Raw genomic sequence first — 19,523 nt, forward strand, 5'->3', positions numbered from 1 at the left:
TTAGTGAGAGATGTGAAACAGGCTATGCTGACCCGAAAATACAAAAACAAGAAACTTATTTCATCAGTAGCAGAGCTGAGCATGTGAACAGGTTGCCCAGAGAACAGGTTGCCCAGTCTCCATCCTTGGAAGTTCCCTACTGGATAAAGCCCTGAACAACCTGACCTATCTGGCTGATCCTACTTTGAGCAGACATCTCCTGATGTCCCGTCCAACTGGTATCATTCTATGATTCTAAAATACCTTGAGTTTTACAGCTTGGAAGATTGTATGAGGACAATACAAATGTATATGAAACTGTTGTTAACCAAATATTTCTACCATAAGACCTGTACCATGAAAATGTTTGTATGCAGAGCTTAAAATCAAGTATACTTACGCCTAATGATTTTCTTACCATTCTTCTATAAGAAATACATATTGGGTTTGTGTCCTGGATGAAGTACCAGATCAGGGCAAATGATTTGAAGTTACTAAGGCTAGGCAAGGAACAAAGTTGGAAGTGACTTAATCAGGAGAAAGGTAATTAACACTTGTTAAAAACCAATCAAGCAAACAGAAAGCCTTGGAAGGAGTTGAATAGCAAATAAATCATCAATTTAACTTTCAGTTGTGCAATTTTTTTGATAACTAAAGGACAATCTACATTAAAAGATATGCCCTTAGAAGGAAAAAAAGTAGTCTACCTAAACAGAAGCACAGAGTTTAAGACACAAAATTTTCTACTTAACCATTTTGGAACAAAAAAACCCTCCTTTCTTCCAATGCAGAGAAGACCGTTGTGATGTTACATTCCATTATGGTATGTGCAATTTAGTTTTACATATTTTCTCTCTGTGTTTTTGTTTAAATTAATATGTTGAACTGTAAGCAGCCTTTTGAATACTTTGGAAAGTTGGTAACAAGTCAGAAACTGCCCATGATTGGAATTTCTCGTCAGATGAGGGTTAAATGTCCCATTCGATGAGACAATTGCAGCAGGTGGCTCTGGTTGGACCAAAATCTCATAAAAGCCCTAGAGCGTTAGCTAAAAGCAGTTCAGAAGGACAAATCTAACCATCAGTTTAAAGCAATAGTTCAACCTTAGTCAGAAAATCGGTTAACAGCATTTTAATGTGTGTTCTGTAGTCTATAAGTTAGCTGCAGATTCTTCATGGCTCTAAAATACAGACAGCACAACCTTGAGGTGACAAAGTGGTGGGAGGGGGTGTGTGAAATCGTCCATATCTGTTTTTCAGTTGCCTTGTTCCATGGAAATAGTTAAAACAATTTTGTCCTGAATACTTACCAGAGAGACAGGAGATAGCTTGGATACAGAAAGACATCTACATTGGCAAGAGCAGTAACAGGAACAGGCGTACAGCTCTCAAACCTACCATTTCATTTAATTACTTTTGCCAGTGTGTAAGTATTCTTATGCTCTTTTTCAGGATTAATCTCTCACTGAAGGCTCCATTTCAGGAGGCAATAGATAAGCTACTGAACTACACCAGGAAATTATCTAAATCAGAAAATACAGTAGAAACAAAGGGTTTTGTTACCTACAGACACACTAAACACACCTACAAAAATAATACTTCTCACCGGCTCCAACTGTTCTAAGTTATCCCTCATGTGTTTGCTGTAGTCATCCTGATATATTTTTAAATGTTTTCAGTCCATCACATGTAAATAATGTAATCATGCTTACTTGCTTGGTTTTTTGTTTGTTTGTTTTAAAGTGTTCTTCCCATGTGATTAACAATACTCTCTGACATCCTATAGTGATTCTGTTTGGCCACAGTCCATGCAGTCCCTTTCAGTGATCTGTACTGGATATTTCCTCTGCTTTCACCTGTTGTAAAATTATGGTTGTGAGTTCAGAACAATAACATTTGAAATCAGGTAGCAATGAATATTAATTTGCCGATCCACTAGAAGTATCTCTCAACTAAATGAAGTGTCTTGTGTTCCTACCTAGACATAGAATCTGATTGACTGGAGTCTATAATGGCAAATCTGAAGGCAAAAGAACTTTTTTCCCTATAGATGATTATTAGGACTTTTCTGAAAAGACTGAATATCAGTATATTCTTGCCCATCAGGGAGGCCTCGATGTGAATTTTGAATTGTAGTTAAGTAGAAATAAGTTGAGAGCTGTCCTCATTTTCAGTTTTAGTTTCCTGCTGAAATCCTGCACTCTAGTTTACAACTTAATTATATCAATGCAATGATGTTGTTGCCTAAACTCCCATTGGAAGATATTTATGTTACAGTAGTCCTCATTGTTTAGGACATTGTGAAGTTCCTGAGTATTATCTAGGTGAAGCAATGCTAAATAAGCTCAGATTTTAACAACAGATTTTCTGAACTCAAGTCTAATCACAGCGTCCTTGGAGATCTAGAATACAGAGCAATATACCAGCAATGATACTGGCACACAAATGACTGTAGTCAGCCTTGCATGCTGCGTTCACATTAATCACACTTGCAAAGGCTTGGATCCATGCAGAAAAGTGACACAAAGAGTGCTTTACAGATGTAGTAGGCGAGAGCATAAAACAGTAATATGTGCAGATATGAAAGACATTTTTTGACATGGCGGAAGGAAAGCTGTCATGTCAACTTTCACTTTATTGAAATGAAACTAGTGCTAATGTAGCTGAACATTATTTCACTGAGATGTGGTAGTCTAATCACATTCTACTTTATGTTAATAAATCAAATGGGATATACTGAGGAGCTGTGTAACAGCTTTCTCAAAAGACATAAACCTGCAAAGTACGAAATGGTGTATAATGGATGTATGATACAATTCTGACAAATATGAGGTAGAGTTGTCATTCTTCACTTGCTTATACTATATAGCCAAAAATGTAATAAAATATTGTAAGCATCAAAGGTAGCTAAAATATTGTTGACATAACTATATATTAGACTTTGATATGTTTTCATTCTATATTTATAGAAATCACTTGCTTTAATATTTGAATTTCATAAACCCGTTTAGCAAATAAGAATATATAGGTTCTGTAAATGAAATTTTTATCTGGAAGCCCAAAGTTGAAAAGTGTTATTTTTATGATATTGGATGCTAGGTATGTTTTCTGTATCTGTGGTGCAGTCTGTGTATGTATATTATTCTTAGTCATACTTACCTGGTGGTTGCACTATAGAATAATATGAAACAGTTCTTAAGCCATGTATTTAGTGGTGTGGCTTTGAAACAAATTGTGTATAAATCTTAAGCAATGACATTAAATACCCGTGCTAATTCTACTTTAGATACTAAAACTGGTATTCACACTATTGTGGAAAACCCATAAAACTCTCCAAATACTGTTTTAAGACGCATGCAAAAAAACCACAAAAAATTGCTTCTGGTTATGTCCCTGATTTTGCATGCTGGACAAAGGCTGAGGGACTGTTTGAGCAGGATGTCGAGGAAGGCCAGATTAAACTCTGCTGTGTCTTGCCAGCGGCTCAGGTGGGCTGTGAACATTACTCCAAGCTCAGTGTTTCACTTATTTTCTTACAATGCACAGTCTAACAGGACTCTGTTCTCACCTCTTCCTGCTGAAAAGCGTAATTTTCTTATTCCTGATTCTCTTACCTATATTGAATTTTAACTTTATGACCATAAAGTGAATTTCATGTATATTTTAAAATGTTTTTTTATCTGAAGAAAGTAACAATTTTAGAGTAGCCAACGTATTTTATTTTTTCCTTTATACATAACTAGTGCTCTACAATGCATAATAGCAAGACAACTTACTGTGTAATACTTCTTGGTATAGTTTTAGTCCATAATAAATGTTAAGCATAGTTAAAGATGCACAGAAAATCATAGTCTTTTGCATTATTTTCTATGTGTGTTATCTCACACATTCTATATTTTGCGATAGTATTAAATTTGCTCATTAGGAACCAATATCCTGTAAAGCCCAGGAGGAAAATTTAATGTTATCTGTAGCACAGGGTGTATTCAAACATCTGTTCATTGCAGAGCAATGGACCACAGAATATGCTTCAGATGTCCAGGTATAAAATGATCCTCTATAGGCTGAAACGTGCTTCAGCCTAGACTTTAAATGAAGTGCAACCAAAATACTTTACTCTAATAGCGGACCTCATCAGTGCTTCCTTTATATGCCTGTATACACAAATTATTTATGTTATGGTTATGATTCCTGTCAGCTGTGCAAAGGAGATGATTAGATCCTGAGTGATCCTTAATTTTTGTATTTATTTTGATCACCTGTTGAAAAATACAACTGCTTCAGGTTTTATTCTCAGATGGGAACTGCTAATTTTCTGTCAAGTGAATGCTAAATAAAGCTGTTAGTTCTGACAACTGAAATCCTTTCTCATTACATGTTGTGAATATACAAAAAAACCCACAAGTAAATGGTTTTTCTTTTCCTTTGGATGGTTGTTTGGCTTAAGACAGTAAAAGTATTCCATCTTCTGAGGTCAGGGATGAAATCAGAATGACAAGACATCAGTGTGATGAAACACCACACTTGGTCTACGTTTCACAGATTGAACGGAGTTTTAGGAAAACAACACCTGGCTCTGAAATTCATTGAGATAAAAATAGTTGGAGGCTGGGAGAATATGGAGTCAAGCAGGAGGGAAACATGATACAGGCTTTCCTTGTCTTAAATACTGCGATGCCAAGCTAGATGAGATCTTTGATCAGGTCCAGTATGGCTGTTCTTATATTTTGAAATATTTAAGATAAAAATGGTATAAAATGGTTGTTTGAAGAGTCATACCTTCCTCATTTTGCTTAGTTGCAAAAAAGGTTTTCTTTTCCTTTTGTGTCTTTTAAACATGCTGGACAACTGATGCACTGAAACAGTTATGTTTTAGATATGAAAATGTCTTGTCTGATTTTGTGTTTAGGTAATGTATCCTTTCATAACTTGTCTGTGGAACGGAGTTTCTACTTCTAATCAGGTATTGAAAAAAAAAATCTGCTGTTGCTATTTGGTATTTTGTTTCTCTCTCATCGTTCATTGGAGCATGGCAAGACAACTGGTTCAATGGGGTGCCCTTGTTCTGGTGGGGTAGTTCCCGTCAGAGGAAATGCAAATGAAAAGGGTCATAAAATGGCTTGTGTTCACTTCCTGATTTGAAATGTAAATGTACTGCTGAAAGTCTACCACTGGCATTCCCGGAGATAGGAATCAAACAGCTTTCTGCAGTGCGGGCGTAACAGCACAAAGTATCTTTTGAGAGACTGATTCATAAACTGGAAATGCTGTTTGAGAGTGACAGGCAAAGTGCAGTCCGTCTTCTCTAGAACTGTACGGCATGGTAAGCCAGGAGAAGTGTGATCTATAAAACATGTAAAGAAGTGCAAAAGTTAAACGTCATCTGGTATCTTAATCCTTTTTCTCTTTGCTATGTTAGAAAATACAGAAGTGGGTTTTTTTTAATCCTCAGCCCGTTCTCTGTCATAGCCATGTGCCCTGGAATGGAAACCTCTAGCAGGATGTGGAATGCAGTTGGATCTACTAAGCATTCATTTAGTGAACAGGGGTGTTACCACCTGGGAATTCAGACTTTCTTCAAGTAAGGATGGAGCAAAAATGATTCCCACGGAAAGACTGAATGGAGGATTGGGGGTTTGGGCTGCTTTGGCACTGCAACAACTGCCAGCTTGGAAGCAAATCCTAGGACTGACTGGGCACTATGTTTCTTTGTCTTCTTCTACCCACCCATCTGCCAAGTTTCAGATTCCAATTTTAAATGAATTACATTATAAAACCTGGTACCTCTTGCTGTAAGCATACCTTAACATTATATATAGGTTTAAAAATTAATGAGAGTTGCTCATATATATGCTAATAGGTATTTAAAAAGTAGTTTTTATTACTACAATGCAGTAGCATAGAAGGAGTTCAGGACTTTGAAATTCAACCAGAAGGCTTTGTTTCAAGTTAAATGATTTATATGCAGTCTGTACAGCAGCATACAATATCTATATACCTCTTGGAAAGGAGTATACGCTACATGCTGGTTTAAAAGGTCAGATATAAAGAGACAGGAAGAAAATAAAGATTAATATCATGAATGTGGATTGATGACCCATCAGTCATTCTGACTGATAGAGGAAGTGAAAAAATAAAACTATAAATATTCTTTGATTTTTCTTTAGTGCTTTTCAATTTAGTTTTGGTACACCTATACTGTAGTCGTATTTATACTGACACTGACTGTAACTACCGAGTTCTCATCATGCCTGCTTCTTCTTCTTAGGTTGGTGACCATGTACTGGTTTGGGATTTGCCTTTTGTACCCTTTAGGAGCTGACGGTGATTGTGATCGTTTGTTGTTCCATCCTATCCTGCTTCTCTGAGCCTTTAGGAGGTGCTCACTCTCTCTTGTTTCTTCACCTGAGTGACTCCAACCCCGTTCTTTACCTTCCATCATCATCTTTTAATGGTTTGAATCTGCAGATCTTTTGTTTAATTCACAGTGGACTGTCACTCGTTTTAGCCTGTTCTTTGTTTTTCTAATTAGTGTGTGCTGTGAAGTTGTGTGTAGAGGGTCTTTAAGGCCTATTAATGTCATTTTCACCAATACATGCATTCATATAGACCTTCTTTTGTCATTCCTTTTTATTATTTCCTTCTACTCCGCTGCATTCCCATTAATTCTCCATTCATACCGGTATTACCATTTCTAATACAAATCTCTATGGCTGTATGTTTCTCGTAGCATGTGCTTACTTTAACTTTTTTTATACCTCTGTACTAGAAAACAGCCAGGATACTAAAACTTAGAGAATGCCATTGCAGCTAGTGGTAAATGTTTTCGCTGTTAATATAAGTGAAAAGTTGCCATACTGGGTCAATCAGTGTGATATTTTATCCAAGGCCAATATTTTGGATCAGTTGTACCTTTAAAATCAATAGAATGATGAGGAACAAAAGATAACAGAAAAATATTTTCCCATCCCCAAACAAAGGTGTGTAATATAACAGCACATCAATTTAAGAATATTACTAAAACAGTCCCATTTTTTAACTGTAATGAACTTTTAATCCATTATGAGACTTTGGGTCTCCATTGGGATGAAAAGATATACTGAATCTCTGAATATTGTTTTCCTTTTTTTTTTTTTTTTTGTTTCCTGCTTCTGGCAATGTATGGAACTAGTCCTCCAGGATCAGTAAGACTGTTGGAAAGACAAAATTAGTTTGGTTGTTAATGGCCCCAGGAGGCGGCAGACACATCCAGGGATTCCTGAAGCATCTCAAAACCATCTCCCTCTCTCTTGGTGGGCATTGAATGGGACCTGGAAGGAATAGTTATGCTGTGAAACATTGTTTCTTGGTAATCTTATGCAGCTGGCTGTGTTGCCTGTACACAGAAACAACAGGCTAGGGATGAAGGCAAGGCAGCAGTTCTGTACCTGAAGGTACGGTCCCCACTTTTTCTATCTGAGTGTGCTAATGCAGGCATATGCTTAATCCGTGCAGAACTTTTCCAGCCTGACAGATGGTATGGATGTGAAAGGCAGGAGAATGCCTTTTCAGTCACATTTTCATCTTTTAGACAAACCTGAAGTAGTTTAAAGTTTGAACAGCAATTGCTGCTATTTTTTTTAATAAGTGAATCAGAGTCTCTCTATTTTCTTTTATAAAAGATACCATAAACTATTAATTATAGAAAGAAGTATAGAAACTTCTGTGCTTTAGTGTATCTTTTTCAATATTAACTGTATCACGTATGTCTCTTTGTGTTTCTTAATTTTAGAGACAAGAAGTTGAAAAAAATTAATTTCTGTTTTCAACTAGATTGAACACACTGCCTGATGAAATGTCTGTATGAAAAAGTGCAGGTTTCTGTGACTTGACTTCAGTAAGGGGATGACATTTTCCCTCCCTTTCCAATCTACTAGTTGAATTGTGTCCGCAAAGAGCAACTTTTCTGTTTGTGTTCTAAATCTCAGTTTGTAGTTTAGCTGGTAATCTGTGGTTGCCCGTCATCAGGTCTTGGATTCCGTTTGTTAAACGACCTGTAAGCTCTTAGGACACTGTAAACTGATTGCTTTGAAGACAGTTGCACAGGTGCAGGGAATATAACCAATTTTTATCATTATTGAACTGGAGCAAAATAAGACAGCTTGAAGATTCGGGAAACTCTTGAATTTGTGATTTTGAATTTGAGGACTGATTACTGCATGAACTGTTAACCACTTCTTGACTTCAGAGAATCTCCAAAAAAATGAATTAGTTACTCAACATCATCCCAGTACACTACATAAATGAGATGCAGTGATAGAACCTCTGTATCAGTTCTTTGAAGCAGGACTCTTATTTTCTTTTAGATTTGAGCCACGTATAGCATATGAGTAGCATTGTGTGAAGCTCAGTCTGCAATAAGTAGGCAATGTTGTGAATATATAGCACACAGTAATTCAGTTTTCATGTTTTCATGAAAGAAGCATCTCTATATTTATGAAAGATTAGTCAGATTATCTTTTTTTGTTGTCATCATCATCGCCTACTAAGAATGGATAAGGATGGCAAATCTTCCTAGCTGTCTATCTGGTGAGTTTTTACTTGACCAATCCCACAAGATATTCTTCAGCTTGGAAACTATATGATACCTTATATTAATTTCACAAATTTATACTGTAGTGTTTTTATATTTTAGTGCTAATCCAACTCAAAAATGCACTGTTAGATTTCAACAAATGTTGAATTGATTAATGTGCAGTGGTTGTATATATTTCTTGTAATTGAAATTATCCATAAAAATAATGCTAAATAACTTTGGAAATTACTTCAGAATAATAACGAATGTTATTGATGCATTGTAAAATGAATGGAATTATTTGTCTAATTGAAACATTCTCCCTTGGGTTTGGGAAAATAGCAGCATTTCTATAATATATTTTTGCATAAATTATCAATATGCCCATTCAGATTGAATCCAATTAAGTTTTGGAATTTCATGGAATTTAAATTTATGCTTCCATATGTGAATAATAAAAAAAGACATGAAAGAGAGTTATTATTTGAGGTTTTAATAATATGTGGTTTCTTGATACCTTCATTCTATTAAAAAATAAAGTACAATACATGGCCTTTGCACTGGTGTTCTACTGGGGCTAAGAGACAAGAGCCAAATTCAAAAAAGGGTTTGGTGGCCAAAAATCATGAAGCAGGATTAAGCACTAAATTCAGGAAATCATGTGCAATGATCTTAGGCACTTAAGAAGTTAAGGGCAAAACATATTTAACAAACAGGGCTTTACACATAATATATAATATCAGACATGTCTAGTAATGCCATAATTCTTAATTTGCAGTGTGCTTGTCTTCCTTCTGATGGTATTTAGGATTCAGAAAGTATACATCTTTGTTCTGAAGTTCAGTGAAAAGTTGTTGCATCCAAAACATAAGCAGAGATGATCTTTTGTATAGCAGCTCAGAAGTTGATATCTGCTCAGTTTGGGGGTCATGTGCACACCTCAGCTTGAAGGTGTTTGAGGCAACATCCTAGTATTTCCTTCAGAAATTATCCATGTGCCTTTATTTGAGGCCATAGCCAAGAACAGGAGGATACTTCTGACTCTGATTTATTTCGTGGGTAGAGCTTCCACACCCTGCTGGAAAACGGAGAAGCTTAGTTCTAATCATTTTGTCACTTCCCTGGGTCTATATTCTCCTAAGAAGGATTTTATGTGTTTCTTGTAATACCTAGAATAATGTCTTACTAAAACTCCAAGTAAGATTCTTATCTGAACAACTGTTACTAACACTGTGTGTTATTTGGAATTAATTGTATCTGCAGGTGGTTGAGGGATCAAGTTCCCCAAATAAACAGTCTCAAGATAAAGAAAACTATAAATATGGCTACCTAGATGTTTTTGGAGTTAGGCATTTGCTTCATATAATCAGTTGGTTCACAATTAAGGATATGCATCAGTGAAGACAGGCGCATAATGAAGATAAAGAATGGCTGCGAAGGCTTCCTGATCTTAATATGAAAGAATTAATTTAATTAACTCAAATATAGGAAGCTCTGGCAGTTATTAAAAGGCTTGGAAATCTAAACAGACTTTTGTATACTGGTGGCCTGAAGAGGCCTGCAATTTTGTATTACATGTTACAGATGCTTTCAGATTTTGTACAGAAGGTTTGGATATAAAATTCAGTAGATCGGCTGCTATCAATCAAATATATTGATGCAAGTTTGAGGAAAATCTGTTTCTTTCAACTTCCAGCCACAAGAAAAGAAGGGTCACCCTGTCGATGGAATTGCATTCATAGATTTGTAACAAAATATGTCAGAGAATGTATAATTAAGGGTTACTGAAGCTGTGAGGTGTGCCTCACCAAGTCCAAAGGATTCTTTATATATTGAGCTGTGTACACTTCTGAGGCAGAAGGGACACTAATACTTTTTGTATGAGAGATGGGAGAAGAAAAAAGTCAAGAAACTAGGGACAGAGGGGGCTCTGGAAGCTATGGTGCCTGACACAGTGTCCAGAGAAAGGATCTGGAATGAAATTGGTGAAATAGAAGCGGAAATTTCTCACTAGTTGGTGGAGGAAGCAGCAAGTGCTATAAGGTGATGTTGTGAGATGATGGGGTGATATAAGATGATCTGACCTGGCCAGTGCTTATGCTGGTTTGTAAACTACTGTTTTAAATTACTTAGAAAAACATGCTGTTTTGATGATCCCTTACCTTCCTAGGCACGCTGTTTCAAACCTTACTTATCATTAGAAATATAATTTTTTTTTCTCAGTTTCTTGTCTTAATGTCTACTGGTGCCATTTCAGGCCGTTGCTTTTTAGCTCATGTGCAATGGAAATGAAGAACTCCTTATTACCCTCCTCTTTACAGTACCTTTGTGTTTATTTGAAGAATTCAAGATTTTAAGTCTTTGCTTCAATCATCTTGTTATATTAAACAAAGTCAACTAATTCTATATTTTTCTTGTATGTCATATTTGTAGTCTTTTAATTGTTCTTACTGCTCTTCTCTGGACTTTTGGATTCTTTGCGGTTTGTCCAAATTTTTCTGGAATTGTACTACCCAAAATAGGACTCAGTATTTCACCCAAGAACTTAATAGTACTGAATACAGTGGAAAAATTGCTCCATGCATTATAGAATCATAGGATGGTTTGGGTTGGAAGGGACCTTAAAGATCATCTGGTTCCAACCCCACTGCCATAGGCCAGGACACCTTCCACCAGATCAGGTTGCTTAAACATGGCCTTGAACAGATTATATGTCATCTAAAAAGAGATTGTCCATTGCTATTGGTAAAACAAATAATTGATGGTCATACCCAGGCTTACTATTGATAGGAATTATTTTAGCTAGTAATACACTACTTCCCTGAGTTTAGAAAAGGATGGCACTTTCATTCTAACAAGCATGACATGATGTCTAATGAGTATTTTATAATGTACATTCTGGAGAGTGTTCTTCACTCCTTTCTTTCATTGTCACGGTCTTCCTTGACATTTCACATAGTTTACCCTTTTATTTATGATGGCTGTCAACTCTGTGAGTAATTAGATCCCAGGCTCTTGTTTTTCCCCAGTGTGTCCCAAATTATCCCTGTTAAAGGATCAACCATATTTCTTTTTTAAAACAGCATTACAGTGCTGACTCATGTTCAGTTTGTAAAATTCTTTGCCCCTAATACTTTATTTTTCCTATTGCAGAGAGGAATAGTATCTCTACTCAAATGGAAGGCAGCAGTTCTCATCTCTGATGGTAGGCACCCACTCTTCTGTAAAAGAGAATTTATACTTTGCGCAATACCATCCCGAACAAGAGACTGTGGATATCAAAGATCTTGAAAGTATGGTCTGAAAGAAACAAAAGACATAAACATATTTCTTACAATATTAATTGTGTGTTTCCAGGCATTATTGGAGCTCAAGATAAATCATTCTATGTTATCTTATTTGCTGAGCCTTTTCAGAGCAAGTTTTGCCGGTGGCAATCACTATTCAAATAATTAGAAGTTTTTCTTAGCTGATGTATTAGAGGCAACGACATTCAGATCATTAACGATGGGATCCATCTTAAGTAGCTCTAGACATCTAGAAGCAGTCATCTAGGCTCCTGTAATACTCAACAGAAAGGAAATACCACCTTCAGTGGCTAATTCATCACCCTGTAAGATTGCTAAGTAAAGCTGCATGAATCATTTCAAAGATATTTCTCTTTTTCTTCACTGACTGAAGAGAGGATTTAGATCTCTAGCATAAACCATGTGTCAACTTCAGATGCTTAAGGTCAGTCGAGGTAAATCCCTGTGTGGTTTAGAAATTGTTGTTTGCAAACATCTATGAAGCCAGAGTGGCTATAGTATAAACATCTCTACCTATGAAGTTTGTATTAATTTATATTTTTAAAGAGGGATTATGGATTTACATGTATATAGTAATGTCACATGCAAACAGATTCTCAAAATATTTTTGTTTATTGATAACATTAAAATGTAGACTTCTAAAGAATATGCCGTGTTGTGTGTGACAGTTTAAGGACATTTTCAGTATCTTCTCTATATATTTGTGTAATATTCTGATCATGAGAGTTTTGAGTATTTGTTCAGAAAGTTCACACAATTAAAGAATATTATTATCTCCAGTTTTAAATTCACTTTAGCTGGTACTGTTTTTCAGAAATTCATTGTGGTGAGCAAGAAACGATGATGGATTCTAAATAAACAGTTATTCAACTATGCTTCTAACAATTAAAACTAAAAGAAAATTTCAGATATTCAGTCAGGCTGATTTTGCAGCCAGGGCTTGCTCATTACTGAGAACTTCTTACACATGATGAAGAAGGAAAGAAATAGGAACCTGGACTCAAGAGAAATTCTGAGGAGGTGATACTTGTTTACTATTGCTGCTGGCGTGATCGTATCTTTTATCTTCTGCTACTGCTTTGCTTTCCAGTAAGGAGTGATAACGAAGGCTTATTTTTTATTTTTTAAAGGATTTACTGCATACCCTGAAAGATGTGAGGATGAAAGATTTCGGATAGAACCAGTACATTAGTCCTATTATAAATGCACTGTTGTCATTATCTTATGTGTATAATGAAATGGAAATCACAGAAAATAAACTAAGTCATAGCTCAATGTTTACTAGAGGCTGGATGTGAATCTGTATGTTTTGGAGTTCTATTTCTGACCAACACACCAAATCTTTCCTGTGATTCTATTTAAAGTGGCACCTGCGTTACAGTTTTGACTGGATTTGTGCTGCCTCAGAAGCAGGACATAAAACAAATTATGCACATCAAATTATTAGAAAAAATAAAAGTTTCTGCTGATTAAAACAGGCAATAAAAATGTAATATGCCTTATTGCCACAGGAAATCAAGGAAATTTGTAACTGCTGGCTCCCTTTGATAATGATCTCTGATTTCTATCTGTTTGTAAAATATATAAATCTGTGTATTTTCTAAACTTCATCTTGCCCTCTCATTGAGGTATAGCATACACTACCACTTGGGACACCTCTGAATCTGTCGGGCAGAATCAGTGGTTGTGATTTTGTGCACTGATTTTTTTGGTATGGAGAGTTAATCTTGAATAAATATATAAGTATATAAGCAGGTTGAAGGGCATGTTAAAGTTCCATATGAAACAGTTACATGGGAATTTGCTGCAGTGATTTCTCCATTGTTTAATGATAAACAGGTATGCACATCATTCCCCTTGCTATACATTGTGTTCTGACCTTTCAATATTATATAGAACCCACCCAGACACACACATTAATTCTGTCCAAAATCCAAATGTTATCTAATCCAAGAAGCGATATACTTCTAATTTATCTGTATTGATTCGAGGCACAGGTCATCGATACATGCAATACTGCTTGTAGTTCGATGGTTTTTTTGCTTGGGATGGGCTGGGATGTTGGGAAGGCTTTGCCTTGTCCTTGAGTTTTGAATTATTTTTGAGACATGTAAATGCTTTGGCAATTTTCCAGTTCCTGCTTGAGATAGGAGGCTCGATCTGGGATTCTGAAATGTCAGAAGAACTATGAGGTATTGCTTTCTGATTAATATTTCAGGTTAATAATCTGGTCAGCAGTGTAAGGCATATAAATGTGCATTGTGATTAAATTCCATTTCAATAGAAAATTTCAGATACAGTTTTTTAAAAAGGCCAGGGGAGCATGTCAATGAAGAAAAAGAATATATTCCAGAATGTTCAAGTCTATATTCAGATCTTTGCAAGACTTAACTTAGATTCAGACAATGATTGAAGCATTATAATGTGCATTTAAATTGCAATCTTTAGATACCCTTTGCCAAGTGAAATGAAATATCCAATTTTTATACACAGTGTATGTGAAGAAGGTCCAGGATTGAGACACAAAATTCCAGCTCAATAGGCAGACAAGGATTGAAATTGGTCAGTAATGGCATAAGCCTTTGTCTCCTGGGAATTTGGGCATCTAGTCTAAGCAGCAAGGTTAGCATCTGTGTCTTCTCAAGATCCTAAAATTTGGCCTTACACTCTTCATTTTTTAAAAGAAAAGTCCACCTTTCAAAAATGGAAGAAGGATGGGTAAAGAGGGAGTGAAGTAGTACCGCTTTCCTCTTGCACTAAGGGCCCTCGGCCTTGTGAGGGGCTGCAGCTGACGCCTTCTCTGCCAGAGGAGATTTGACACCCGGGAGTATTCCATGACTATGGTGCCATAGGGTATTCTGGGATAAAGGTTTCTTCGTTCTGCAAGCTTTAGCAACGTGGGCACTGAGTGAACTGAGGTGCCTGCAGGGCTTTGTGAACATCAGAAATGTTTAAATGTCGGACTTAAAATCAATGAGGTGCCTTGTCTCCCATGGACTTTACATTTTTCTCCCTGTGAGTACACAAGGAAATACAATGTTATATATGTACAAATTGCTGTTAGTTTAAAAAAATGCACTTCTTTTTTTTTACACTGTTCCATTTTGGTGTTTTTATATTTTATAAGTAGTTAGTGTGTATTATGTTTAAGCTGTAGCTTTAAGACCCCTAACACTCAAACTAATTTTTTAAATCTATATACTTTTAATGGACGTCTACCATTACAAATGCTATGTTTGAGTCAACTGACATGTCATCTCTTCTGAGAGCTGGTTATATATCAAAAACTAAAGCTTGAAAAATTCTTAACAGATTTGTGCCAGATTCTCAGGTCATGCAAATTTTGGCCTGTTACCACTGAAATTAATGGAGCTGTACTGAGTAATACAAGCTGTAGATTTGGTTTATTGCTTCCAGGTATATTGACGATGATGTTAACTCCATCCAAAAATGCTCACTTTCTCTTGTCCAAATTGCTGATACAGTAGGTAGTGCTCTTTGAACTATATTCCTGAATATGAATGTCCTTTTAAATTTGCTGAATATTCTCTTTTTATAACATTCAGAGTCAGAAAGTCACAAGTACAATATCATGTTATACACGCTGTTGAGATCCCCGCTAGCTAGAAAGAGTTAGTGCTCTCTCTGATTAGAGGAAAAGAGATCCTTTTGTCCTCTCTATTCAAGAAAACTAAGTTCTGTCTGAAAAGTCATTCAAATAATAGTTTCTTCATTTTCTTTCCCTTGCTTTAGCCAGGAATTACCTGAACGAGCTGATCATATTAAATATAATGCAAAAAAAATATCAGAATGTTCCTAATCATTAAAGAAGTTGTCTTTTAGTTTACTCTGATATTTTTTTTTTACTTTATCTTCCTCTATTAGAAATAAGAATCTTTTAATAATGAATGTAACACATTGGGGGAAAAAAAAAGAAGTTTAGAAGTATTTTATAATATTTTCAAATAACATAAGGGGTTTTATTTTAGGTATAGCTTGTTTTAGATACATTTTTGTTGAAGTAGCTAAAGGAAATGACTGACAAATGAGAACTCACAACAGTTTTTGTCTTCGGGGTATTGATCAGTACTTGAAAAATGTTTACTCAGTTCACTTCATGTATTTTCAGATAATGGAGGAAATACATTTAAGAATGGTATATTGTCTTACTTTTACTCCGTTTGGAAACTAAGTTTTGTATTTAAGTATTCTGTTTACTAAAAAAAAGGGTTTTTAATCCACATACTTAGAAAAGCATTGCAGACCTTTGTTTGAAAATGCATAATATCTTGTAATATAGTATTGCCATACATAATTAATAAAATTCATTGAAATTGTTCTTTTATTTGTAGACCACCTTAAGAAAACCACATTAGAATTACATCTTCCCTAATAGAAGGTGTTTTAAATCTGTGATCTAATTGAAACGCGTATGGTCACATGAGGTTAAATAGTCCTGAGTAATGTATAAAACATGGGTAGAAATTCTCAGAGAAATCAGCTTTTTTCCGGGCAATCTTAAAATAATGCTGCTGGAAGAATATTTTTCTTGGAAGAGAAAATTGGATTTTTAATTCGGTAAATACATTGTGACTATGAACTAAATGTTGCTGGATTTAAATGTTCAGCATACATCTACTGGTTAAAAGCTGAATTTCAGATAAACACTTTTATGTTCTGTGAAATCATTTGGAATTTCAGGTTCCTTGTTGCCACAGACTTGGATAGATCCTGGTATTGTAATCTTGGCCAAGAAACTGTTTTGACGTATGCAAAGCAGCTTCCACTTATTTACAGAGGGCTGTGCGAAGGCTGTGTGAGGGATGATGCTGGGTAGACAGCGTGTGTAATTTGAAGAGAGCACGTAGGGAATTGTTGGAGAATGATAGAGCCTTAACTGCCCTTCGCAGCTGTGAGTCTCTGTTGCACTATAGGATGATGTGATGATTCCAGAAGCTACAATTTATAATATACACTTCTGCTGTGGCAACTTTGATGTGCTTAGGTCCTGTCTTTATCCAGATATTGTCATTAGCAATTACCTTGCATCTGTTCTGTAAATTTATAATAGTAAACCCAAACAACCCAAAGCTTGTCTTGCTCACAAAAAATCCATATACTAAATTGTTTTAATGAAACGCCTTTAATTTTCTGAGAATAAGATAAGTTGTGGTCTAATAACTTGTAAGACGAGTTACCAACCATGGCCACTTTGATACAGGTGTGTAAGATATTTGCAGTTACATGGTTCATAACGTTTGAGACTGGCCAGCTCATCTGCCAGATGGGCTTCTGTTTTGGGCAGAATACACTGTGAGATTGAGCAGAACGTAAGCATGCGTGAGAACAATTAGATTTTCCAAAGTTGTACAAAACCATTTCAACCCTCTCCCCTCCAACAAATGGATGTGTTTACTTTTGCTTTGAAAAACCTCATTTAGATAATCTCTTTGTACCTTTCCTTTGAAAATCTGTGCATCAACATTATCTTTCTTTTTAGGGAATTCATACTATATTTCTCTGTGCGTGTGGATTTTCCCCTTGTTGAATTTAACAGACCATAATGAGTTGTATTCCATTGAATCAGTATGTTTCATTTCATGGATTATTATTGAAGTACTGGAGTGTGGTGGCTGTCTCTGGGCTGTTAGGTTTATCAGGATAATCTAGCTACTTAAGAAATATTAAAATGGCATACCAAAATCTTGTGAAATCTTCATTGAAGAAAATTAGTGCGTGTTCTACCTTGGTAAATAAAATAGCATTTTGAATAGTTTGGTTTTAATACCCAAAGGCAATAATCCACATTGTGGACTTAATGGCCTGTGAAGAATTCTGGAAGGCATAACAAGGACTTTGAAAACAGTAACTTCAGGATTTTTTTGTTTTTAAATCTGATAAGCATAAAAATCAATCTGATTGCTGTCCTTCAAACTTTAATTTGCTATAGCTCTCCAAGATTAAGGTTCTGAACAATATGCCAAACATCACCCTGAAGATAATTGTTATGTCCAAAACATGGAAAGTAAAATGAGGAGATGGTACTGACTAGTAACAGATTAAGCAATAAACAGTTTATCTGAGGAGGTAGTCTAATATCAGAAGATCTCTTAATTTTTCCACTTTAAATAATTTTTATTTTTAGTATTATATGGATAAATCTACATTTTTTTTAAACTTTGTGTAGGTTTTGTATGTTTAAATGGAATCTTTGTAGGACTTCGTAGTGCTGCACTTTGCGTGTAGCACACAAACACTTCTTACAGACAGAGTTGTCATGTGACTGAGTTAATGTTGCTTGGTTTATTTTGGAGAGAAAAAAGCAGTATTTCAAAGGATGTGGTGGGTGTGTAAGTCAGATGTCTCATGGTAGTGTTCAACTCAACTAGTATTGCCTATATACTCTGGAATTTCTCATGTGGTTGAGATCTCTTACGTGAAAACCAGACAGGTTAGTAAGCTTGTTTTTTAATTGGTTCTGTCCTTGTAAACAATCAAATGAAAATTATTAAAGTATAAGAAACACTGCTTGCATAATTAAATAAATACAATGTGATAGTCTTATGCAAAACAAGCTAATCTCAATAGTTTATTACCATACTTGCAGTATCTTTGACTTAATGAAAGCACGTATAGAAACCAGTAACAGAACACATTTGAAAAAAGCAGTTCTGCCTCTAACTGAATCAATATATAGATTGCTTTTATACCTCTGTACCGTGTATCTACATGCAAATGTAAATTATACCTAATAATTGCAGGGATGGTAATATAACTCTTAGTATACTTACTGTACCTGTTAAATGCTGGTTAACCTCACTTCTATACTGCGGTACCTGTAGTTTTAGCACGTTAAAAATTAAATTTGCAGATGCATAAAAGGACACTGCTTGAATTTTTTATAGTGTAAACTGCTGCTAAAACATTATTATGCTTAGTTTGAAAACATTCCAAATCTAATATTTAACTTACCACAAAAGTAATTGCTCTTGTTACTGCGGTAAGAAGCCTGTATGCTCTTCCTTAAATCAAACTACTAGATAATTATCTGAATTTTATGTGCAGTGTAGAAATAGTTTTTCTGTGGTAGACAAAAGAACATTGTAATCAGGCTTCTTGAAGCCCTACATGGTTTTGTTTTATTTATCTCCCCTAGACATTAGCACTTAAAAGTCTTTATGCTAACAACAAATACTTTAATGCACTCATATGATTTTCTAAGAATAAAAGCTTTACAGGTTTTGTAAGGAGGTGGTAATGCTCTAGACTAATTGCAGTAACTGGAAAATAGACCTTCTTTTGAGCCCGTGAGCCTCTTTAAGTCTGAAATAGCAGGAGAGGTCTTGAAGTGCAACTGTAAGTTGTTACAAGTTCAGCCTGTTTACTGATCTGCATCATCTGCAAGAAAAAATAGTGGGTAGCAGGGGGGGAGGAAAGAGAAAGGAGAAAGGATATTATCCAGAGAAGAGACAATAGAGTCATTAAGTCCTTTCAGGCAGAGACACAGAGATGAATCCAAAGCATTGTGTTAGGGATGAGGGAGAATTATAAAGCATCAGAATCCTGATGTTCTCTGCTGTGTTTTTTAGCATGCTTTGGAGTTTATGTTTTAGCTCTCAGAATCATCTGGGTTTTCTGAGTCTCCCTGAGTCAGAACTGAGAGGTTTAGAAGACTCAGTGAAA

At 35.6% G+C, this 19,523-nt stretch overlaps 1 protein-coding gene across 5 annotated transcripts in view; it reads left to right on the forward strand.

Annotated features, from left to right (window-relative positions):
* Positions 1-19,523, forward strand: part of IMMP2L (inner mitochondrial membrane peptidase subunit 2) — a 471,260-nt gene that overhangs the window by 68,675 nt on the left and 383,062 nt on the right. For 2 of the 5 annotated variants that reach the window (XM_074607858.1, XM_074607770.1), the window contains exons 4-5: positions 6,247-6,357; positions 11,686-13,120. The exons of the other annotated variants lie outside the window; for them this stretch is intronic. In XM_074607858.1, coding sequence (XP_074463959.1) covers positions 6,247-6,346 — 100 coding nt within the window. In that variant the 3' untranslated portion in view covers positions 6,347-6,357; positions 11,686-13,120. Of the gene's footprint in view, positions 1-6,246; positions 6,358-11,685; positions 13,121-19,523 lie in introns of those variants that run through there. 5 annotated transcript variants of the gene reach the window in all.

This window comes from Larus michahellis, chromosome 1 (assembly GCF_964199755.1).
Source record: "Larus michahellis chromosome 1, bLarMic1.1, whole genome shotgun sequence".
In the NCBI taxonomy this organism is placed as follows: domain Eukaryota; kingdom Metazoa; phylum Chordata; class Aves; order Charadriiformes; family Laridae; genus Larus; species Larus michahellis.